Below are 25,651 nucleotides of genomic sequence, written 5' to 3'. Positions count from 1 at the left end.
CTTTCTCATCTGTGCATGTTCCCGGTTGTGACATCGCGAAACCTGGGGTCATGCTAAAAAATAAACTTTAAGATGTTGAAGTTTCGGCTATGGTTGTTTACACTCCCGGCCGCCTGCCTGACATCAACCCTCCTAGGGAATGTTATTGTTACTAGACCGCTGACAACACCCATGTCCTTATGTCGTCAAGTGTCTAGAGAACGTGGAGTGGTCCTTATCTATAGCCACAGTCTATAGCGGATACCACTCATAGTAAATCCACATCGTTATTTATTATTTCCGCGCAGAAGAAGGGCCCACCTTCTAAATCTATGATTATATCGTTGGCAAATACGTGGCGATTCGTTACAATATTATATTTTTACGAAAAAAAGAGATGAATAAAAGCGAAGAGACCTTACAAATGCTAACGTCTTGGCCTCTTGGCGATTCGACATTGACTTTGACATTTATTAATTAAATAAATGAATCCTACCGCCTACCTACCTACCTAATGCATGAAGAAATGTGATGGGTTATGGCGAACACTTATTTTAGAATCTGTTTATATTAAATTAAAAATGGTATATTATTGCTGTGTAAATGGCTGTAATAATAACAGTAAAAAGAGAGATCCGAATCATGTAATATCATACCACACGTAAGTACTTTTTCACCGCATAATATCGATCGCAAGTGTCATTGTTGTTGTTTACATACATAATGTATCTATGAAATTGAAGAAAATATAATTATAAAGAGAAGGATAAAATAATGTTACTTCCAGTAACTACATGGCTAGGTATCTTCATTCTACTAAAAACAACACAGGCACACAATACATAAAAATATTATTCTTTTAAGATTCCCGTCAAATGCCGATGTGAAACAGAAGTGGCTGCGAGCTATCGGCCGTCCGAACTGGGAGCCTCCTAGCTACACACGTATCTGCAGTGATCATTTCGACCAGGAGCTGATTAACCATGATAGTCACCGAACAAGACTCAAGGATGATGCTTGCCCTATTTATAACTTACCGGTATGTTCACTACAACACGTTAGTTATTACTATGGTAGGCGGCATGTAATACATGCCGCCTACCATAGACAGGGCCATTAATGGACCTTAAAAACGAATTTATGACTTGTCCAATAGAATAAATCTAGGTGGACCTTTGATTCCTTGGAAGATTCTGGATATAAAGTATACCCTATGTTATATTCCAGATTATAATAGTGCCTGTATACCAAATTTTATCAAAATTCATCAGTAGATGTTGCTTGATTGGGTAACAAACATTTATAATATTAGTAGGTATGCATTGTCGTGGGAAGTCTTCACTTTTATCCATTACCTGTGAAAATTACATGTTGTAGTCATTGATTGTTGTATATTCCAGCCAAATTCAAATTTCGAGGCTTCGGACATGGAAGTCTGCAGGATATGTTTGGATACCGACTCTAAGCAGTACAGCCTGCAGAATGGCTTGCTCAAAGACTGTTTGGAATCCATTAATGGGCTCAATGTAAGTATGAGTTAATTTCTATGCATGAAAAAATATATTAATATTTCCATTATTAAGGCTTCTTTTGACTCTTTGCCCAGCATTGGGACATAAATACCTAGTAAAAAAAATTAAGGCATTTTTCTTAACACCTTTGTAAACACTTTGCTATAACTACTCCATAGCTGCATCCTTATCATTAATGAGATAGTTAAGGCAAATCTTGAGTGTTGTTCATTATATATTACATACCATTTTTAATACATATTTGTACTTACATGGTTTGTACTTAACTCTTTGGCTTAATATAAAATATACTGACTTAATGTAAAATATATTTCTAGGATAAATATAACATAGAAGGGCTACCACAATATGTGTGCTATGTGTGTGCCGGACAACTATTGAAATGCTACAGACTAGTACAAAGAAGCTTGACAGTGCAGGCTACGCTACTAGATATATTTGCTCAACATGGCCAGGTGAGGTCAGACAGAACTGAAATATACTAACACTTAACTTGATAAATAAAAAGTACTTAGCTTAGTATAACAAACTTGTTCAAACAACCAAAAATTGTAATATTTCTACCTCTGGAATATCTGGCCATCATTCCAGTGAATGTGTTTGTATTTCTGTTTGGTACACCACAATGTGAAAAGGCCATATCAGACTAAGAAATATAATTGGTTTGTGTGTTCAAAATATAATTATTATTAATCTCTTTATTTTTCAACTGAAACAAATAAAGGAATAAACAGCTATATACAAATCAATTCAAATATGTTTATTGTGGGGACATGTAATAAAAGGTCTTAAATTATAATAATGTTCCAATATTACGAGTATAGCAAGTGTAACAAGTATAACTTTATTATTCCTGGTGTCCCCAACACCAGCACAACCACCAGACGGCGTAACCGGCCCCCCCATTCTGGGACCATTTAACCCATCATCAAAATATATCAAAAATATAATTTTAAAAATTTTTAATAGTAGATATTTTTCTAATAATGCTTTTTGTCTCTTTCAGATCACTAAATCACTAATAAGAAAGCAAGACAGAGAACAATTGAATCTGAAATCACCTTTAGTCCCCCACACAACCACACCAACATATCTGTTTGAATTCAAATATGATCATGAGGAAAACTGTTCACAGCTCACCAATAACGAATTCATTACCGAATCTCTTGTACAAAAGACTGAAATAAGAAATAATGAATTAGATATTAATAGTGAATTTAAAGAGTTTGTTGAATTAAATGTTAAAGACGAAATCAAAAGGGAAGTCAAATGTGAATATTCCGATATTGGGAATGATGATGATAATGATGAAGATTACATAAGGAACGATGAATCAAACAGTGATGCAGTTAGTGATGATATATGTTTAGCGAAGCTTAGTGATAAGAAATACAAAAATAATATAAGTGATAGTGAAATATTTGTGAAAGAAATTTGTATAGATAAGGTATTGATTTTCTGTTATAATTTCTTTACTGTTTGAATTTTTTGATATGTTTTACTCTCTTGTTTAAGCAATTCCTGGTTGCTTCCTCAACCCGTTGGAGTCTAGATTTTGCTTTGTTTGCAATTCCTTATTTGACGATAATTTTCTGATATATCAATAAATATATATTTTTTTCATATGTTATTTCCAGGGTAAGAAGACAGATAAAAGTGAAAATAAGTCAAAAAGGAAGTCTACTCGTGTAACTCCAGATGAACTCAGTTTGCAAGAACATTTCAACATTGTCAATTTATCTGTAAGTAGCTCTTAATATTTTTTTCTGTTAATTAATAGTCTTTGGAGACAATAATAAGAGAGTTAAAATTATTTATCTCAAAATAGAATTATTAAGCGAATTTTTATATTGTGTCCCAGTCAAATCACCATATTTATTGCCCAGTATAATATTTTTATTATTTTCTCCTTAATTTTTAGGGTTCCGTATTTCAAAAGGTAAAAAAGTAGTACCCATAAATGAAGGATCGTTTATGGGTTCCATTTTTACCTTTGGAGATATTTGTTATTTGTCTGTCCTTCTCACTGTCCATGCTCTGTGCAAAGAAAGTCCGGCTTGCACTTGACCTGTTTTTTTCCCATAGTTACAAGAGCAAATCGAAGACTGGCATAAGTTGATAGAGGACCGACCTTGGAAGAAGGCGAGCAAGGGCATAGTGTACACGTGTGAGATTTGCCGCAAGATATTCGCGCACGTCACCACCTACCACGGTCATCTCAAGTGTCACGATCCGGTGAGATGAACAAAATTCAAATATAAAATTTGTAGAATATAAAATTATAATAAACAGGTTGTGATTCAATGGTTAAGACGTCTGTCGTCCATATTTATTTAAATGTCAAAATAAATCTTACATACTAATATTATAGTATAGGGACTTCATACCTATAGAATAATAAATGAATATAATTACTGTGGTGTGGCGTGTAGGGGTGGTAGCGATGGTAAGAAAACACAAGGCTTGAGGACAACCTCTCGGATAAGATTCCGATTCTATCTGCCTTTATTCATTATCACATATACTTATATATACTTAATACTACGTGATAGTATGATACTACGTGATAGAAATATCTAAATAATCAAAATAATAATGTTATCTCCACAATAATATGTACGTGACATACGTGACGTACGTGACATCACACCACATCACCCTTCCTAATGAAAAAAAAAAATATAAATTTAAATCTTAATATTTTTTTCATTACAATACAACTTAGTCCTATTTTTATGAATAACATCTAATTTTCCTTTACATTGAATAACAACATTTGGCGATTCATCTTTTACGACTACAAATGGTCCATCATAAATACAATCAAGCTTACTACCAGTCTCCTTTCTTACTAAAATTAAATCACCTTCCTTATAATTTAATGGATTTATATTTACATCATAACATTTTTTTCCCCTTATTTTACTAGTTATTACATTTTGTTTTGCCTCGGCTTGCGCTCTTTGCAACCGATATTTAAATTCTAAAGGATAATCATCAAAATTATACAATGGTTCAACAGTCTCACCTTGTAAATTACTTGGTAACTTGCATATTTTCCCAAAAACTAATTCGTAAGGCGTATATTTGGTTACAGTATTTACAGTTGTATTATATGAAAAACACCAATACGGAATCCAAGAACTCCATGCTGATGTATTATTATTCGTCTGTATTCGCAAATATGCACCTAAAGTTTTATGAACATTCTCTAACGATCCTATGCTCTCATGATGATACGCAGTTGATACCGTTTTACTAATCCCTAAAATGTTACATAGCTCTACCATAACTTTCGAAATAAATTCGGAACCCCTATCTGTAGCAATGATTTTTGGTACCCCATATCTCAAAATAAAATTTTCTGCCAACGCCCTTGCAACCTCCTTTGCAGATTTATTTTTTAAAGGATACAACAACAAACTACTCTACAAACTTTGTAAGCTCACACTGTAGAGTCAATATGTATACGTTCCCATAGTCATCCCTATCAAGAGGTCCTACTAAATCTAGGTAGATTTTTTCAAAAGACGAAGTTGCGGTGGTTGTTATGGTCATCGGTTCCCTAACATTCCTATGATACTTTTGCTTTTGGCATTTTTTATACTTACGAACATAATTAATGACATCACGTTCTATTGATGGCCAATAAAAATACTTTTTTATATTATTCACCATTCTACGTATTCCTGTATGTCCACTCGTAGGCAGAACATGAAAATCATTCATAACAATCTTCTTCTCATCGTCGTCGTCTATTCTCCGCACACCCGATACTACACAAAATTTAAAATTCTTACTTAAAGTTTTACCGTTTTCCTTTAAATATTTCGCCATTTCCTTTATAATACGATTGTTGCAACAATTTTTTAATATCACCACTTCTTGTATGCCGTTTTCTAAACAAAATGTAACTATATCTTTCGACAACTCGTCTCGCGATGATGCCGATAAAGATTCATAGTTTAAATAAATACTCGAGTTTTCCGGCATATACATTAAATTGCGCGCCTTTGAAATTATTTTCTTACGAGAGCTCTCTAATAACTTTTCCCACTTATCTACACTTATTTGCAGAATTTCAACGTCATCTCCTTGTTTCTTAAGAACTTCTACGATACTAGGGTGATCAGTCCTACTAACCGCAGAGTCTTCCTCACAATTACTTGAACCTTCTAACTGTTTACATTGTGCTCGCGTCATCACAGATATGGTTTTCTCACGCATGGTCTTTAAATCTTCACTTGAAATTATAATCCTAGACAATGCATCCGCTAGCACATTTTCCTTCCCTTTCACATATTCCACAGTAAAATCGTACTCTTCCAAGCACAACCGAAACTTAGTCAACCTACTCGATGGATCCGTCATGTTAAATAAATACAAAAGAGGTCGATGATCTGTTTTTACGACAAATTTTCTCCCATATAAATATGGCCTAAAATATTTAACTGACCAAACAATAGCCAACAACTCTTTCTCTATTATAGGATAATTTAATTCACTTTTATTCAAAGCTCTACTAGCATAAGCAACAGGCTTTCCGTTCCCATTGCACAAGACACTACCTACAGCAAATCCTGAACTATCGGTCTGTAATATAAAAGTGTTGTTATCAGAAAAATCTGGATAATCCAAAACTGGAGGATTCATTAATGAGTTTTTTAGTAATAAAAATGACTTCTCGCATTCATCGGTCCAGTCAAACGTCGCATACCACACAGCTTATTCATTGGAAGAACTATCCTAGCAAAGTTTAACATTATTGTTTAAGTATTTGTATTACTAACAATTATGGATGAGAATCTGAAATAAATATATTGAGTTGAATTAAAAATTTCACGGCTGAACCGCTGGGCCGATTTTGATGAAATTTAGAATAGGTATAGTTAATGGTGGAATAATTTATGAACGGTGACCACAAAAATCTGTGTAGTCATTTAAAACTTAATACTTTATTAATTTGACGCCATGAAATATATATGTTACTGTAAAAGTCCGTATACAGGTAAATCTTAGGTTTTTTCAGAAAATCTTAGGATTTACCGGCATGGGTTGGTAAATGTAAGGATTAAATAATTGACGATTTTTTCGGGCTTTTGCCATTGGAATTTAGTATATGCTAGGTTTTGCTACTGACGGCTGGTGAATGTTGGTTTTCGGAATAAAACAATGATTAATTCTTATCAATCACTTATTTTTCAGTCAAAACCTTACATATTTTTATGTAGGTATCATAATTATGAGAGTAATTAATTAACTAAGTAATTAGTCAAATCCTTATTTATTTAAATTATTTTCATTTGGTAAGTATTTTTATTAATAAATGTTTTTAATTTTTAAAGGTAATAATATATTTTAAAAGTAAGTTATAACCTTAAAAAAATGTAACGTTTCTTTTCAGAGTCGAGGCGATTTTGAGTGTTCAGTGTGTAAGCTGCGGTTCAAGAGTGAGTCGCTCATGAGAACACACATAAAGAGGACACACAGCAAGAAGTACTATTGTAAAGTGTGTCCTAAAGTCATTAATAACGTGTAAGTTTGCTTTAGAGTGAGATTGGTCAAAATCAAATCATTTATTCAGAAAGTAGTTGTTGCCCGCGGGTTCGTTCGCGTAAATTTCTAACAGTTATTTTTCCGGGATGAAAAGTATCCTATGTTCTTCTCCATACTACAAACTAATTGTATGCAAAATTTCAAGAACATTGGTTGAGTAGATAGAGCGTGAAGAGACAACAAACTTACTTTCGCATTTATAATATTAGTTAGGATTAGACCGTCACAGGGACCTTTTCACGACACATTATAAATACAACATTTACCAAAGCCACAAACTCAGATGAGAGAGAATATTTATCGTCTTGTTCCCACAGGAACATGGCAAAAAAGCACCAGAAGCGTCACTCGGGCCACGTGTACTCGTGCACGCGCTGCGCGTTCAGCACGCGGCACGCGTCGTGCCTGAGCGCGCACGCGCAGCGCCAGCACGCGCACGCGCTCGCCTGCGCGCGCTGCGGCCGCGCCTGTCTCAGTCGCCGCAGTCTGCGTCAGCACTGGGCTGTGGCGCACGGGGATCTGTCTGTGAGTCGACACTCTCTGACTACTCGGTTTCCTCATGACTGAGGGTCGTAGTCATTACATGCATTGTTTATGGAGTCGTTTGCCATTGCCTACTCCATTTCACACACAAATTAATAATAATCTCCATCGAATCAAGTCCAAACGAGAGAACTCCTTACTTAACCGTTTAAGTACAGCACGGATATTATTTAATTGTTGTGTGTGTGTTTCATTCCACGTAATGAAAACGACCCTCAGCCATGAGGAATGCGACTATGAAAGAATAAAGACTAATGCACCACTAAAAAAATCAAATCAATATGATAGCAGGAGCCAGATAGCAGCTCGAACTCGAACTCGTACCGGTGCGAGGAGTGCGAGCTGCAGTTCAGCTCCGAGGGCGCGCGCAGGGTGCACCTGCTCACGTCGGTGCAGCATCGGAAGAAGGGAGACGCTGGGTGAGCAACACTGTTTTTTATTAAGGTCCATTTTCAGAACTTGTACATATTCATTTATTTGCCAACCTCTAACTTGAAATTTCCTCTTCTTGACATTTTGATTACATATAGTTTGAAATATAGAGGACATAGGGTGCCTTTCATCCCGGAAATTAAATGTTACCTGGGAAATTTACGCGGGCGAAGCCGCGGTCAAAAGCTACTAAATAAATAAATATATTAGGACATATAACACAGATTGAACTAGCTCCAAAGTAAGTTCGAGACTTGTGTTATGGGAAACTAAGTCAACGATACTATATAATATATATATATATATATATATATATATATATATATATATATATATATATATATATATATATATATATATATATATATATATATATATATATATAAACATCCAAGACCCGGGCCAATCAGCTACTACGAATCATACTAGTACGTAGCACGTTAATAATATCCATATGCTGTCTCTTTTCCTCATATCGTGTACGCATCGATGACGTGCTACCGTGTTTTATGTTTCATGGTTACGGGTTTCAGAGGGGTTCTTCTCCCTGTATGTCTGTCCGTGTTATTGTAACAATGTACCTAACGGCTGAACCGATTTTAACCGGTTCTTAGTTATATTTGTAAATTGTGTATTCAGGCCGTTTGGGAACCAGCCACATCTTTTTGTGACAGATGAGAGGATGTAAGCCACTTCCATCCGTTATTTGAGAGAGCTCAGGAGGCGGGGATTTGTTAAATTTTATAGTGATTATGGATGTCTATTCCAGTGTTGCAGCTCCAGACCCGTCACTGAACAAAACCTGCAAGTCCTGCGGGCTGGAGTTCCCGACCAAACAGGAGCTGCTGGCTCATTGTCGGGAACAGCATCCACGGTACAAGTACAAGAAGGTGTGGCGGCAACCCGGCGATTCTTACCCGACTAACTGCGAATTTGTGAGTAACTACTACTGTTGTATGAAGCCACAGTTCCGGGGAATCGTCATTGTACATTGTACCCAGCGTGTTTTTTTATAAATTTGTATTATATCCAAGTTTATATATAGATATATTGTTATTGAGATAAAGTCCCAGTTTCATTAGTTGTCGTTCAAATCAAAAGGTACCTCATGTCGTGGCGATACAAAATAAACGGCATTATAGACGTCCCTTTCGATTCGGACGACCACATTTAAAGCTCCCTAATAGTAACAATGTTCGTTTCAAGTGCGGTGAGAGTGTGAAGTCCCGCTGGGAGCACTGGTGGCACGTGCGGCGGCGGCACCCGACGCTGAGCTCCGGCTACCGCCGCGTGTACACCGCCGTGTGCCACTCCTGCGGCAAGGGGTTCCAGGTGGGTGTGTGTCTTGAGCGAGGAATCATTTCCAAAGGCAATCTTATACTATTATTATAAAGAGGTAAGCGTTTGTGAGTTTGTATGTTTGAGGCGGATCATCTCCGAAACTACTGAACCGATTTCGAAAATTCTTTCATCATTAGAAAGGTACATTATTCGAGATTAATAGGCTATATTTAAAGAAGAAGAGTTATAGAACAATTGTTGTTCACGACGTCGTCTTTCCAGTGCTGCGAGGTTGTTAATGTTTAAAAAAAAAAGTGTTGCACTTCGGGAGTGCCGGCAGAAGTGAAAACTTGAATATTGACGTGGTGCATTTTTGACGTCTTACGAATTTTAGATCTTAGTGCGGATTTGCATTTCACTTCTCACCATCGAATCGATTCGAATTGATACGTGACGAACCAATCACCTGGCAGTGTGGTTATCGTTGCGTCACAATGCCGCACTAGACGCGGTCACGTGTACTGACGTGAGTTTAACATTTTTTACCTATCACAAAAAGTGCACAACGCCGCTAAAAATTTGTTTGTAATGAATACAAAATATATATACTTAACAGAGTCAGACGAAGCTGCGCCTGCACGAGCTGCGGCACTCGCCGCCGCGTGTCGCGTGCGACACGTGCGGTCGCCTGTTCTACGACAAGTACGCGATGCTGCGGCACGCGGCGACACACGACGACACGCGACCGCACCAGTGCGCACACTGCCCGAGGGCCTTCAAGGTCAAGGGCAATCTGCAGCGACACGCCGTCGTGAGTTTTATTCATCCTAACTAATATTATACATTGTTGTTTGTTTGTTTGTTTGTTTGTTTGTTTGTCTTCACGCTCTATCTACTCAACCGAACGAAATTTTGCATACATGTAGTTTGAAGTATGGTGAAAGACATACGGTACGTATTTATCCCAGAAAATTTACACGGGCGAAGCTGCGGGCAAAAGGTAGTTATAAATATCCTACTAATATTATAAATGCAAAAGTTTGTGAGTATGTATTAAATATATATTTATATAATTTAAAGAAAATTTTAGTTAAAACCTACAGAAATACTTAATATTACACATGGTTATAGTTTTGATAGCATTTGTTTTAATGCATTATTGTGATAACCAAGACCGATTGTGAACCGATATCTACTCCCGACAATGGAACTCCTCGACTGCACGGACATATTTTTTGTCATTGTGTTGAATGACAGGAATCTCTTTGACGACAATAAAAACTTATGTAAAATGTTTTTTAAAATCTTATTCAAAAACATAATCTTTTGACAGGTTCACACAGGCGCGACGCCGTTCGAATGCACAATGTGCGACAAGAAGTTCAAGCACGCCACCAGTCTGACGGTCCACGTGCGGACAGTACATTACAAACTGCCGCCCCCGCCTCGAAAGAAGCGGGGCCCGCGCCGTACTAGAAATAAGAATGAAATGAACAGTGACATGTGAATAGTGTTAATAAATTGTAATTTATTGCATCTAAAATAATTTTTATTTTGTATTTAATGCCCCATAATCTAAAAACATCTGGTGGAAAGTGGGTTTTTTATTTATAAATAATGGTGTTAGACTCTAGGTAAAACATACACATAAAACCGCGGTTACATGCAGTACATTTTATGTTCAATATCACTATTATGACAAAGTCACTGGAAGGTTCCTGGTGAATCAACATACTAGGCCTGTCTTTCTTTAGTAATTTTGAATAATTAAAAAATCAGGGAGCTTGCAACATTTGCCATTGAATTGTCACTGTCAAAATCAGAGACTGGTTGACAATTGACAACAGAAAGGAAATAATTATTTCCCTTGTCATGTCTGTCAATTTATTTGTTATTTTGTCGTGCCTGTGATCGTCCTTCTATTTTTCCTTTATTTCCCATTTATCTTTTCCCTTTTGTCTTGGGGTTAAATACAGTTTCCAAAGCTTTACGGTGTTAGTTATTAGAGAAACTACTGGAACTGAATAAATTATTAGTGTTGTAGTACATTGTAGCACGCGGTTAACGCATCGCTCGGTACAATGGAAAACCTTGATGAAAGCAATAATAAAAACGTGTCGCTTAGTTTAATCGCCGAATACGGCGCCTCAGATTCCGATTCTGATGACACTGAGACGCGATCGAACACAGGAAATGAGGATTCCGACGCTGCGGAAATTAGTGAAATGGTGTTGAAAAACAATATTATAAACGCGTGTGCACACGGGCCGATAGCCAGGAGTAGTGTTCGTGATGATGATGATGATCAGGGTACTCGGCACATGATAATAGACTCATTGGATAGTGGCGTAGTGGAATACGAGGTGACGGAGTACAGGGATGATTCGGATTCAGATAGCTCGTCAGATTGCAGTGATAGTGATGTGGACTCTGTCAAAGATATCGAAGAAATCTCCAGCGGGTGAGTTTCTATTGCGATAAGAGTTCCAAAGCTATTTCAACATTTATTTCCTGACCTTAGATTTGTGTAACTTTTAAAACAGGTATTTTGTAATATGCCTATTTACATGTATTGTAATTTGTTTTTATTTTTCTCCTAAAGGGCTTCTTGACCCAACTCATGAATATGTAGGTGAGGTGTAAGAAATATAAGTGTTTTTTAATAAGAGTGTTAAAAATAATAGTATAGTACCTATTTAGCAATAAAATCACTTGAAAAGAAAGAAATAGTGGCTGTCGTTTTTTCAAATGAGCAGATATTTATATAAATTTGTCATAGTATTAATTTACATTTACCAAGCTTTTTAGCTTTTTTCCAAATTATCTTTGAAACATTTATTTTGGATTAAGATAATGAAAGCTATTCCTAATTAGTCATAGATTAGAAATTTTCTTTAGTAAAATAGTAATGATTTGATGAAATATTTAAATTATTCTATATTCAAATTATCTCAAAGTTTTTTTATTTTCCTTGGCAGAAGTTACATGTATTACAATTTCAGGGATGAAGACACAGCTGGCCGATCAGGAAAAGTGGAGATTCCCAAGGTCCATGGAGAGCTGGAGCTAGATGACCTGCCGCCGATCGAGGACCTCGCCATCAGCTTGCCGTCACAGGAGACCACGAAGATTGGCACTATCACCAGCATTGTTGATAGATTAGGTATGTATGTTCTGCATGTTCACACTCCATTGCCTCCAACATATAGCATATGTACAGTCAACAGCACATCAACCTATTCAAATTCATTGCAAACTCGCCGCCATTATGGCACTGTAGAGGATCATGCAGGGTAACTTGATGTGCTGTTGACCGTACTAGCTAAATAGGGATAATATTTGCACACACATGCTTAGTCACCATTTGTTTTTTCATATAATGCTAGAATCTTCACCAAAAATTGTCAGGCATATCTCCAGGAGATGACATCATACTTTTTAAATTTTGGAGTTGTGTCTACGGACACAACACTGAATTTGAATGCTTGTTGACTAACCACTCGGGTCACTCAGAAAAAGATCATTTTCCATCATGACCCAACCGGGGATCGAACCCGAGACCTCTCGGTTCAGTGGCAAGATCTTTACCACTGCACCACCGAGGTCGTCAAAATGCTTTGAATGCTAGAAGTGGAAATGTTATGACAATGATAAGCCATTTGTTTATACTGATAAGAAATAATACATATGCAGTTATTCTGAGGGAAAGGCAGTGAGTTTATGGCCATTTTAAAAATCAGAATGACATAGTCTTCTTGATTAAAAAAAAAATTACATACATAGAATTTTACATACTGTAGTATGGAGAAGGCCAAAGGATACCCATTCATCCCAGAAAAAAGAACAGCACATATGGGAGCTGTTCATGTGAGTGGTGCCGCAAGCAAAAGCTAGTGAGGAATAATAGGTACCTACCTAGTTGTTGCAAAAAAATGTGAATGATACAAATGACGAAATTCTCGCATATAATTGCATCAGAATCCTAGCAATTTTTCTCACGAAAATCATTGTTATGTCTAATCTAAATGAGTGGCATGCAGTTATGCGTAGCTAGGAATACAAAGGCCCTGGGACAATAAATGAACTAGGACCCAATTTACAACCTATAAATTATTTAAAATAGTTTGTTCTGCATTTCAACTCAAAATTCGTCGTAATCATTATTATCAATAAAAATTAAAACAGAAATGTAGTAATTAAAGTATATTTGTGTTCTATTTTTCATTTAACTCATCTCTTTTTATCTAGTAGATAGGTGCTGTTGTTGAGACTTGTGACCCACTAGTAAGGCAAAGCCTTCAACACAGTTATTTATTTGTATTATTTTATTACTTACTAGATGTTGCCCGCGGCTTCGCTCCCGTGGGAATTTTGAGATAAAATATAGCCTATAGCAATCTTGGATAATGTAACTTTCTAATGGTGAAAGAATTTTTGAAATCGGTTCGGTAGTTTCGGAGATTACCCCCGTCAAACATACAAACTCACAAACGCTTACCTCTTTATAATAATAATATAGATATCTTATACTTCTTCTTGCAGAAGAGTTGAAGAAATGAAAATATTTTTTACTTGGACTTTGTATGAAATATTCACCTAACTTTGGAATATTAAAGTTCTAAGAATATTTTCATTATTTAAAAACAATACTCATACACGGAAGTATATGAAGTGGGCCTATTCTAGGGCGGAACGTTCTACACGCACCAAATAGAACAATAATATTATTTGAGAAAATGGCACGAATTGCCGACGATATTTCCGAAGTATTGTTTAAACTACGACAGGTGCTCGACAGGTGCAATGGCCTTAGACTGTTTGGTTTGTGAAGAATGACGTTGTGTAACACCCGTGGACTACAAACAGCTATTATCGTGCCAGAGAATTATGTCTAATTCGTGCCCGTAACTTCCTTTTCGTGTGATTAAATTTTCTTTAGTATAAAAAAAGAAAGAAAATATTTATTTGCATTGAATGGGTATAAATTGTTGTTTTGTTTTAAAAGTTCCATATATTCAGCCTATTTGGCATACATACAAACATTCTCTGTTACTAAAAAGACTAGCGTCCCGTCCCGGTTCGTCTCTCCAGGTTATGTAATTACATTGATTTTCTAGTGCAATGGAAATAAATACATGGTTATTAATATATAAAAAATACAATCTTAAATTACACTTTTATTGGACAAGTTAATGGTACTTAACGAGGCTGTTTGATAAAAAAATGTACGCTGCAGCGAAGTTAAAGAAAAAGATAACTTGATTGTGTTGGCAGTGGCTTTAGGGTAGTACAGTCGTCTTCATATAAAAGTTACCCTGCATGGTCTCTATGTGATGGTAATAACGGCGATTTTACTGTGATTTTGAGTAAATCAATGTCTATTGGAAATCTGCCAAGTTTTAAAGTGCCTACACCAAATCGATTTTCTGATATCAATGTATCTATTTAATTTTCTTTCTTTAGAATCTGTTTCTTTTTAAATAAAATATTTTATTTCTTTTATTATCTAATTCTAAACATGTGTGTATTGCTTTTTTGTAGTATTTTTTTTTTACCACGGGACCCCTTTCTGTCTCGTGGTCTTTAAGTCTTATTAGACTTAAAGACCACGATTAAGGCGACGTGTAAGTTTGAGACGCCCTGCTGGGTACAAAATTCAAACAAGTTTAATTGCTTATGTTTTATTTGTTTGTAATCAAATCTTGCTAGTTCTATTTAAATAAGATTTGTTTTCTGACGAAATTGAAACTGTATCAATTTGCCTGCCTGCGGCTTTGCCCACGTGAATTTCCCTGTCAAAACGGAATAAATATGATTCTCATTCAATATCACTCCTCATTATAGTAATTTGAGGCTTGATTTTTGAAAAAAAGTAGCCTATGTTTGAATGGGGCGGTCTGGAATTAAGATCATAAAGTTAATTAAAAATATTAATTGACACTAAAAAGACGGGAAGAGATAGAACATGAATTCTTATTTTTTCTCAAATGTAAGTGCTGAATACATATTTTTAATTCCAGTGATAGTTCGTGCATTCCCTGAAACCCCAGCAGTGGACTTAGACAGCGTGTTGTTTCTGGACAACGGGGCCAAGACGCTCGGGAAGGTCTTCGATGTCTTCGGGCCCGTAAGTAGACCTTTCTCGTCCATGGAGTTATTACGCTACATATCTATCCATATTTCCATACTAATATTCGTTATTTTTTAAAATCGGAAAATATGTCTGTCGCGCTTTCAGACTAATCGTAAAACCTATTTTGATGAAACTTTTTATTTATTGACTCGCGGTCAAACATAGGCTACTGCGAACGGAGCTGCGGGCAACAGCTAATACCTTTTTATATAACTAATGCATTTATAATTTCACTGATGAGATGGGATATTATTAAAATTACATGGGATTGATTCTCGTTTATATAACCTGCATACATGAATTATTTCTTCGTTCGCATAATGATAGGCTACTAATATAACAAATCGATACGCGAATATCCTTGAATGTTCCGTATAATTCAATCTCGCCCTTGAAGCCATTCAGTGCCGTCGCTGTTTATTTACATGTTTCAAATTGCCAGTAAATGGAGTTATTTGAAACTCGACTCTATGATATTAGCAATAATGTTTTTTTGTTTTAACTGGCGAAGGAGCTGGTGACTGGTGGGCATCCCAATTTGAGAAAGCTGTTTTTTTTTACGTTAAGATGCATTTAAATGATGGTCTGTTATGTTGCTTCAACAATATGCATATGCATTTTTTATGCAAGTACACATTGATTGATTAAAGATTAAATGTAAAAATAGACTATTGTTCAATATATTTTTACTAGATTTTGATTGATGATAAATTATTTCCTATGGTTTAATTAATGTAAAATCGACACCCATCTTGTACATAGATTTAATTCCGGAGACTAATTAACACATGTATTTTGATAATCAACTGGCTAAGTCTCCAGTCCATCCCTTCCTTTGTCAAATTATGCATGAAATATACTTGTTTTGTGGTGAAAATAAACTAATTTTTTAGTGTCTGTACCCAAGGTATTTGCTTCGTCAATACCAAATTTCACAAAAAATGGCCCAGCTATTTAAGTGTAAAGAAGTAACAAATCATACTCACACAAAACTTTCACCTTTATATTTATGGGAAAATGTTAGCTTTAATGTTGTTAACCCTTCGTACGCGAATCCGACTCGCACTTGCCGATTTTCATTAAAAAACAAGTTTGAGCGGATTCATTCCACTAGGTGGTTAATTATATTGCGCAATATGAAGGAATGACAAGGATACTTGATCAAATTGAAAAATATAATTTTCTTGTCAAACTTATAACAGATACACAGACTCTTTCACCGGACCAGATATCCTTCCGTTCATTCGTATTGCACAGTATAATTGTTCGTCCAGAGGCCGCCAGAAATAGGTCGTGTTTGTTTGACAGGTGACAGAGCCGCACTACTGCGTGCGATTCAACTCAGCGGAGCACGTGGCGGCGCGCGGCGTGCGAGTCGGCGCAGACGCGTACATCGCGCCCCGCACTGCGCACACCAGCTACGTGTTCCTCAGCGAGCTCATGAAGTGAGTGCTGCTTGTGCTGTATGTCTCAGCTCAGTCTCAGATCCTCTCGTCTCCGTGTGTTCCCCGTTGCATTTGAGTTCAGCGAAAATAAACCTTTTTGAAGATTCGGCTATGATTTCTACTGATTCATTGATTTTAGTTCTGTTTCTAAAGTGTTACAGAAATAATGTAATACTTTCAATTTGTTTTCAATTAAACACTTTTGTTTGTGTTTTTTAAAGTTGTTTATAGGTCATATATGTCACTGGCAATAAGGTTAAATTCGAATGACTGTGTTTATTTGTATACATAATGTCTGTATGTATGTGCATGTAATGATACCTATAAAAAAGTCAATAAAACTTAACAGGTTCAAATAGAAACATAGTAGGTATATGTGTTACAGTTTCACAAATGTTAGGAAGCAAAACAGGTTTAAAACACTCAAACAATAACAAAGTGTAACAGAAATAATTATGTATTATAATAGATCTAGTGTTACCCCGGTTTTATTTATAATTTTCAGAGTAAAAGGATCAGACGCGTCGTGGCTGCACGATGTGGAACCGCCGCCGAGCCAGATCGAATACTCCGACGACGAGGAGGAAAGGAGAGCGAACAGAGAGAGGAAAGAACAGAGACAGAGACAGCGCGAGGATACCGGTGGAGAGACGTCCATAAACAAGCGCAATCCAGAGCCCAGGAGGAACCAGCGACCCTCGGAGTCCAGCAGCAGGTTCGGCAGCGGGCCCAGCAGGGGACGCAATCCGTTCTCAGCCAGTTCCAGAAGGAATAACCTTAACATGTACCCGAGGTACTCGCGCCCGTGGCCCAACATGGACATGAGGACTCCTCCCCCCCACCCGGACCCTGGAGCCCCCTTCACCGCGCCCCCCTTCACCGGCCCACCGATGTTCCCCCCTCCGTTCAACCCCACCACCCCTCCCTTCATGGGCAATCCGTTCCAATTCGGCGGAAACCCCAGAATGCCCGGCAACTATATGGGCATGCCGCCTTTCAGACATTCAGTCCCTGTGTTCGGCGCCAACTTCTGCGGCTCGGGCCCGCAGCCCCAGTGGGTCAACAACGGCCCCCCACCCCCACCAGGGACCTAATTAAACGCACATAATTTATATATCTTAAGATTTATCTCATAATAAACTAGTTGTAATTAACCTCTTATGTTTATACAATACTAAAGTGTGGTCACCCAAAAATAAATCTATATTTATACATATGAAATAAATGATGATTGCAAATTCTGTCGTTTTTGCTATTCGTGCTGAAGATGTTTTTATTTGATCTTAATTTGCATTGAATTAGGTGTGAACTAAATGTCGGGGACAATTTAACAAAGGAAAAATTTGGATTTCGTAATACATATGGCGATACTCTGTTCCATAATAGTTCTTAATTCTATAAATAATATATAAATTTAGATTTAAATCCAAATATATAATATCAGAAACTTAAAATATAACACACACAATATTTGATGTTATTGCTAGACGAAAGGTAAGATACAAATTAAACTCTGCTAATTTTGTGATTTCTTTATTAAATATTTCATTGTTAGAAATTAACTAACGATCGAATTTGATAAATGTTAAAATAATAAAAAAGGTTCATTAGAATAAACATTAAATCTACAAAATACTGCTCTTGGACTATGCAGAACGAAACGTTGGGATATCTGCTGCCCTAGTTGACGTCCGTCAAACTGGTTAAATAATAATAAAAAATAATTTTGCACTCACATGATCACAACGTAAAATGATTAACATTTCACAAATACAGGAATATAAAAAAATCGTTCGTTTGCTAAAACTTAAAAAATAAATTTATCGCCAAATATGCGTAAACTAACAACTAAACATGAGAGGTGTCCACAAATTTGTTATGGAGGCGGATAATAAATACAGTATTGATTACAAAGAGGATAAAAGCACCCTTTATATTGCTAGTTTATCAAAATGCCTAGAAATACATAAGTATAGATCACACCATAATAGTTCTTATTACATCACATAATTGTAGTACACATACCTCCAAAATGCAGTATGGGTCGCTTGTTATGCTGTTGTCTATATGTCAAGTCATTTCAAAATGTTATCTCTTACGCCCATAACCAATTTTTCTTGTTCATAGATGCGTAATAGGTACATAATTTATGGACGCTCTCAAAAAATACTCAACTACAAACGTTATAAACATATTTAAATAATATACGCAACAGAAACTAAAGTTAAGCCAAGGCTATATTCGAGTACGTATACGGGATTAGGTACTAATAGAGGGGAGCTAATACCAGCAAATGTCGCTAGGGGATGGTGTTGTAAAATGTTTTGTCCCGCCAAAAAAAGGACTAGCCTAGCCAATTTCATTTAATTTATTGGGCATGAGAGACAGAAGATAGCGCTCTGCCCCGTTTTCATCTCGTGTGTATTATTGTGAGAACAGAAACAAAAGAGATGACGAAGTCAATCGTTTTCTCTGTCTAAGTGTCCCGCGCACACGCGCCAGCGCCCCTGGCGGTGAATTCGCTCGCGTTAGCCTCCTTTTCGTCGTAATGTTTGTGTGACACCATAATTTTAATTTCAACATAATTTATCTGCCTTGGGTTAAATTTCGTTTTTGTATAACTCTGGCACATTGAGAGGAAGTTATTGTGATTTCAGACTTAATGAAATTATAAAATGATAATTTGTATTTTTAAAAGCAATTTTACATTTTCTCAACTGTCAAATATGGTGTTTTATTATCAATTTGTAATGCGATATCAGCTGCTGATCTCTCAAAGTGCCATTGATTCAATTCAAACCAATAAAATTTAAATAAATGCAATCGTTCAGCGATCTAACATTTCATAAACAAATCAACTCTCATATTGCCAATAGACCGCTTACGGCTCAACACGCGCGCCATTTTGTGTTACCTTTAGAATATTATGGTATAGTGTTTTTGATCAACTTCTACTTAATTTCAAGCATAATAATTTTCGTCAATACCAGATATATTGTTGGTTGAATTTGATGTATTTTAAAGAATAAACTTGCAAAATACTTCAATTCATTGTTCAATATTGTTTGTTTTATTACTGATTTTAGCGATATTTTAATTAGTTTATATAATTACATCCGTCTGTAATATAATCTGCGTGTTAAGCCGCTCGCAAACAAAACCAAGGGACACACATAAACTTAACGACAACACAGAGCCAAAATAACTTACAACGTAACTGAGACTAAAGCTATGCCACAAGGATACACGATTACTGTATGGGAGTATGTCTCTATCGATATATACTCTATAATTTGTATATATATATAAAAAGTTGTCTCGAACGAGCGTTAATATGGTGTTTTATAAATCATAGAATGCACATCGATAGTATATCTATCTTATTTCATTACAAAAATACAGTTTCCTATATTAAATAATTCTCAATAAAGTTTAGCTTGCCTTGAGACTCGTGCCATGCCTCTCCGACTCGAAACGATAATGTCTAACGATCCGAGCAGTCTTGATCAACATAACCAAATAATCCTTAAATCGTTAACATATCACTAATAGTGAACTTAAATAAATTTGATCGTAAACTTAAAAACTAAATGATTTTAAAGAAATTAATTTAATCCGCTACTCTAGTCAAAGGGTTATAATTTTGTATCGATTACAATTTAGGAACTATACTACTGTACAGAATATAATTTAAGGGGCCAGTAGCGTGATTAATACTTTTGATGTCGACAAATTAAAAAAAAAAGTCGGTTCACGTACTGTTAACGGAAGGAACTAAAGTGATTTTGATCTATAAAAATATAATCGAAGTCCGCGCGCGGCTGTCTTACAGCCTCATGAATGGCTAGCTGTCTGGGGTTTACTATATATTGCATATCATATCATTAATATACCACTACGATACGTTACTCATTGCTTTTACAGGCAAAACGATTAAAGAAATATATATTATGTTACTAGTACACATGTTCATACGATTGTATGATCAAAAATATGTAGCTTACGTGGTATCACTTTTATGGTGTTGCCGAGTTAATATTTAGAATATTAAGTTTATCTAAGACACTACGTACTACGATCTAATATTCACAGAGATTGATACAGAATATGAAAGGCGAATAGCGTGCACCTACACGTTTACATAACCGACTTATAAACGAATTATATTATATAGACAGCCAATCAGTTGCTAAGTTATACACCACTCAAATATCCGAGTCTCCCTATAAATTACTCGTACTCAAATCAGATCCATAGACAATGAAGAGAGAATCTACACGTGTTCGTTATTTTATCTGTGAAGTTTACAAAATGGCTGCCACAGAGCCAAGCAAGAATTTCTAATATTTTATTGGCAGTTTTTAATTTTCTTATTGTTATTGTGTATTTTTTACGTGGTATTTCTTATGCCTTCATATCTTTATTTGTTATTTTCATTGCAACGTTTACATCAAAGATAAAATAACCGAACAAAAAGTACACAAGTTTGAGAAGCGTATCGTTAAATTATAATTAATACACTGAAGGCAACCTCAAAGTGCACATTATATCATAAACATTGCGTACCTAAATAGTTTCCGTTTAACATCCTGGTAAATATGTTGCCTCTATGTAGATAATCGCAAAATATTAAATCTATTTAATGATAAACGATGTCCCACATGAAAATATACATATGGCCTTCGAATAAGGCATAATTATATCAATCATTCAATATAGAGAAAAAACAGTCTTATTTATTCATAATGCATTATAAATGCTGTTATAAGACATGTTGTGTGGATTGTGATGCATTAATATGTAAAATGATATCCTTCTAAAATATATATCAATATATATTTCTGTCATTTGTTTTCATGTGGAACACCATATTAAATTGTGACATACTATTTGTTCTGTACGGTTATACTGAGTATCACGGTTAAAATTATGTAAAGCTTATGGCATATGGTACATAAGTTCATCATTATTATTTCGCCACCAATCTAAATGCATATTTCGACAGTCACTTGAAATATTCCAATTTAAAGCGATTGAAGTTTTTTTAAATATATTTTCAAATCATTGTAGTAGCGATCACGCTTAACTAACGAGAATATATTTAAAATTTACGACACGTTAAAATGCTGATATATAAATCTGAAAAAAATTTACTGAAACTTTATTTCTCAACATATTTAATAGTACATGGCGGCATTGAATATAAATCCATAGCAGCACTATAGGATAGGACATTATTGATTTTATACATTTTGGATTTATAACTGCCCCCAATTGCGCCATCTTGTTAATAAGTCTCAGTGAATTTCGCCAGGCTGTTAATTACTATAAAGTATATATTCATAAGTGTATAAGTTACTCACACTGGAAGATACGATTTATTGCAAGCGATAGTTTTATATCGAACATCGCATGCGAGTGAATGCTACCACAATAATAGTATATCTACTACGTGTATTGTCTACCCCGAAGACTTTACTCATTTTACATAACGTTTCCGAAAACTCTTTTTATTCTTTTTTTTACTTTTTTCTTTCTAGCTGCGTGCTTGATCTCTGCGTCTCGAAAAAAAGTCCCGCGGTAACATGTATAACTATCAATAATAGATCGGCCATTTTGTTGGTGTTAGCGACTGTGTCGCGTTTGCGGGACTTCTTTTATTGAGCGGAAAATTTTGTAATTATGTTTGTTATCTAATTAAACTTGTCATTTTATTAAAACAGACCATAATACATAGATGTAGAGATATTATGTTTCTTCATAAAATACTCCTGTCAAAATCCATTCAAGTGAATAGATACAAAATATGAACGTTCTAAGCATTGCTTTTTTTTCACTTCAATGAGAAATATAAATGTTAAATGATATTTTTTAAATAATGGCTAAAAACGCACGCAGCGCCATCGAAAACCTCAATCGAACTCCTACACGGGATAAAGAATAATATGGCTGACTCACATGGGGTAGACGACACGGCGCGCATATTATGTGTTCTCCACCGGCCTGATGGTGCAGTCGCCCACCGTGGTTATCGGGGTGATGGTCACCGCGCCCGGAGCGGTGGACACCACTGTGTTATTCTCCACTTGCTCCTGTTTCTCCTCCTTATCTTCATTATTAGGGGGTAGCTTAACAATCTGGCAATCACCTACAGTCATGATCTGAGTCTCCATAGCAACAGGCGGAACGTTTTCTTCAGGCTCAATGCGAGATTCTTCATCGTCTGATGATGAGTCTGATACGTCGATGGTTCTGTCGTGTGAAGTTTCTGTGGACATGTTGTGGTCGGCGTCCACGTTGCGGTCCGGGTCGACGCTGGTGACCCCGTAGCCGAACGCTAGAGGGTTGTATATCATCTCAGTGAGATAGGAGAAGTCGCCGAAAGGTAGGTTCGTAGCATTGTAATTCTCGTTGGGGCGGCCGTCTGAAATTAAACGTATAATAATATTTTAATTAAAAAAATGTATGTTGGTATGGATTTTTGTTTCATCAAACTACTTATAATGCGTTAGTTGAGGTAATTAAAAGTCTGTACACATGTTTCACATGTATTTTTATTGAAATGTACACTATTTGCAAATATACAAAGAAAGCGTATATTTTAATAAAAAGAAAAGTCGAAATTGATTGTGTTTTTTTTAATACCACAACAAACGGGTTCTAGTTATTTTTTACACAAATTTAGTTTATATTTTACTGACTACATATTAAGGTTAAGTTCTATGTTAGGTTTACGTGTTAGTAACGATAAAATGAGTTAATCGGATCAAAGCAAAGCAGGCGGTTTAGTATGGGATTAGTACATAAATGCAAATATATAAACATATCTAGTTATCGCGGGAGATTTAACCTACCCTTTTCAACTTAATGTTGATTTAATTAATTTTGTGCAACTAACTACATTTGTGTACAATTACTATAATGATTTCGTATTATTGTTTTAACTACATGTTATAATTTTGTCTTGTCTCAAAGGAAAGGCACATAGAAAAAAAAAATCAAAATATTAAATATTCACAATAAACAAATAAAACATTACCCGATATTGGTAAATTCCATCATAAATATACAAAGTATAGCCCATATTTTTATCGATTATTAACCACAAAAAAAATATTTTTTGATATATATTAGCTCAATCATGTTTAAAATTTGAGCAATAATTTCATTTTCCCAACTTATAGCCTTTCTTTTGAGAGCAGACAATAAAATACCGATTAGTACCGACGATTCGTCCCATAATTTTGCCAATTTCACATGCTCTTGATAGTGGTATACTAACAAATTGTCGAGAGATCCGCTAGCCCGTACTGCATCGGTATTGACATATCCATACCTAGGGACAGACTGGCGGTTAGCTGAGCTACCAAATTGGGGATGGTTCGAATTGTATATGCAAGTAGCGATGGTATAGATAGAAAAGCGGTTCATGGTCTACGACACTCCGTGGCGACGGAAACAACCAAGATGAGAGACAAAAAGAGTTATTTTAAGTTGTTGCTTTTTAGAGTAGGCGTTTTTTGGTTTTGTATGTGTTTTGAGATTTGTTTTGTAGTATTTTTTTTCCACGACCGTTTCCAGTGACGATGAAAACAGTGCGGAAATCTGCACACTAGTTGACTGTTAATTTCACTTGTGTACTCTACTGCCACTAGGTGGCGGTAGTCGTTTAATGTCAGATATCTTTAAGCTACTTGAATAAGATCTGACACCGGTATTGGACTTATTCGATAGGAGTAAAACAATTAGAGGCGGATTCGTCTTATATTGACACGAATAAAATAACGTGCTTGTAAACATACATTATAATTACAAACATTGCTACTTGCATTTCGACAATAAACCAGATAAAAGCGTCCAAGCCAAGCACGGCCGGGGACGCGGGAAGGGCGGGGGGGGGGGGGGGTGACATAAAGCGATGTAATATTCTCTTGTCTATGGTATATAAACGGTTCAAAATCATTCAAATTAGGCTGGAACCACAGCTACAAACTTTGACCATATTACACAATTTTCTATAAACCTAGAGTTGGGTATTTCCAAAACACATTGTATCTAAGTTTAAAATATAAAAAGTTAAGGAAAAAAATCGGTGAATCATTTGCTACAAATGATTCACCGAAGTCTAGATATTTTTTATTCAAATCACGTGTGATTCTAGGAATACAAAATACCTACGACAAGAGAAGACGACCGCAAAAAGCAATAACGCACGAAATAATAAGAACACAAACACAAAAAAAGTGAAAAAGAAAAAAAACAATTGTGTGGATGTGAGTCATACACGTGTAAAAGATGTACAGTCAACCACACGACAAGTTAGCCTGCATGGATATGTATGCGGTGGTAATAGCAACGATATTGAAATTAATAGTAAACCACATTTGTTTAATGCACCCTTGCGACGCACTAATTTGTATGAGTTTTTGTATGTTGTAAATTGTTGAGTTTATGTAGTGAAATTAAATTGCACTTTAGAGAAATTTACAGCCATTTATTACATATACCGAATATATAACTTATCTTTAGCGTAGTTGCATTAGATTAAGCCTGTAAAACGATAAAATAATCTAGACATCTTGATGTGCTATCGACTGTACAATTGAAGATGTTGATGTAAAAACACGAGTCCGTTGACTTGGCGGAATAATGATAGCAATATGCTATTATAACTTTTTTGTAGACGTTGCAATTTGCGGAATTATTAATTATAAAAATAATACAATTTTAATAAAAGTGCCATAACAATT

The 25,651-nt window shown here is 35.7% G+C and overlaps 3 protein-coding genes across 5 annotated transcripts in view; 2 read left to right on the top strand and 1 right to left on the bottom strand.

Moving 5' to 3' along the window:
- Positions 1–479: 479 nt before the first annotated feature.
- LOC128675512 (zinc finger protein 37-like) lies at positions 480–10,855 on the top strand. 2 transcript variants are annotated; one of them, XM_053754969.2, is made up of 14 exons: positions 480–640; positions 844–1,018; positions 1,380–1,505; positions 1,829–1,966; positions 2,518–2,958; positions 3,149–3,253; positions 3,597–3,746; positions 6,916–7,046; positions 7,385–7,592; positions 7,902–8,029; positions 8,812–8,977; positions 9,249–9,374; positions 9,940–10,134; positions 10,657–10,855. In XM_053754969.2, the coding sequence occupies exons 1-14, from the start codon at positions 498–500 to the stop codon at positions 10,828–10,830; spliced, it is 2,406 nt and encodes an 801-aa protein (XP_053610944.1). In that variant the 5' UTR covers positions 480–497; the 3' UTR covers positions 10,831–10,855. The 2 variants fall into 2 exon arrangements, with proteins under 2 accessions (XP_053610944.1, XP_053610943.1); XM_053754968.1 differs by having other exon boundaries at positions 481–640; positions 7,899–8,029.
- Positions 10,856–11,196: 341 nt separating this feature from the next.
- LOC128675126 (uncharacterized protein) lies at positions 11,197–18,142 on the top strand. The gene is made up of 5 exons (XM_053754286.2): positions 11,197–11,784; positions 12,326–12,486; positions 15,344–15,450; positions 16,765–16,901; positions 17,407–18,142. The coding sequence occupies exons 1-5, from the start codon at positions 11,405–11,407 to the stop codon at positions 17,993–17,995; spliced, it is 1,374 nt and encodes a 457-aa protein (XP_053610261.1). The 5' UTR covers positions 11,197–11,404; the 3' UTR covers positions 17,996–18,142.
- A 276-nt stretch (positions 18,143–18,418) lies between these two features.
- LOC128675125 (transcription activator GAGA-like) overlaps positions 18,419–25,651 on the bottom strand; it is a 29,053-nt gene continuing 21,820 nt past the window's right edge. The window contains exons 11-12 of one of the 2 annotated variants that reach the window (XM_053754284.1): positions 24,184–24,237; positions 18,419–23,325 (exon numbers count right to left, since the gene is read on the bottom strand). In XM_053754284.1, the coding sequence (XP_053610259.1) occupies positions 22,886–23,325; positions 24,184–24,237 (494 nt within the window). In that variant the 3' untranslated portion in view covers positions 18,419–22,885. The remainder of the gene's footprint in view (positions 23,326–24,183; positions 24,238–25,651) is intronic. The other variant, XM_053754285.2, reaches the window with a different exon arrangement.

The sequence above is a fragment of the Plodia interpunctella genome, chromosome 14 (assembly GCF_027563975.2).
Source record: "Plodia interpunctella isolate USDA-ARS_2022_Savannah chromosome 14, ilPloInte3.2, whole genome shotgun sequence".
Classification (NCBI taxonomy): Eukaryota; Metazoa; Arthropoda; class Insecta; order Lepidoptera; family Pyralidae; genus Plodia; species Plodia interpunctella.
This window is presented reverse-complemented; position numbering and strand designations above follow the sequence as displayed.

What these genes read in the sequence shown, in the direction of transcription:
- LOC128675126 (XM_053754286.2), top strand. Translation starts at nt 11,405, where the DNA reads ATGGAAAACCTTGATGAAAGCAATAATAAAAACGTGTCGCTTAGTTTA. An exon ending in TCTTCGATGTCTTCGGGCCC is followed by an intron (nt 15,451 to 16,764) that starts GTAAGTAGACCT and finishes TTTGTTTGACAG; the next exon opens with GTGACAGAGCCGCACTACTG. An exon ending in TTCCTCAGCGAGCTCATGAA is followed by an intron (nt 16,902 to 17,406) that starts GTGAGTGCTGCT and finishes TATAATTTTCAG; the next exon opens with AGTAAAAGGATCAGACGCGT.
- LOC128675512 (XM_053754968.1), top strand. Translation starts at nt 498, where the DNA reads ATGAAGAAATGTGATGGGTTATGGCGAACACTTATTTTAGAATCTGTT. An exon ending in AAGAAATTTGTATAGATAAG is followed by an intron (nt 2,959 to 3,148) that starts GTATTGATTTTC and finishes TGTTATTTCCAG; the next exon opens with GGTAAGAAGACAGATAAAAG. An exon ending in CCTGCGGCAAGGGGTTCCAG is followed by an intron (nt 9,375 to 9,939) that starts GTGGGTGTGTGT and finishes TATACTTAACAG; the next exon opens with AGTCAGACGAAGCTGCGCCT.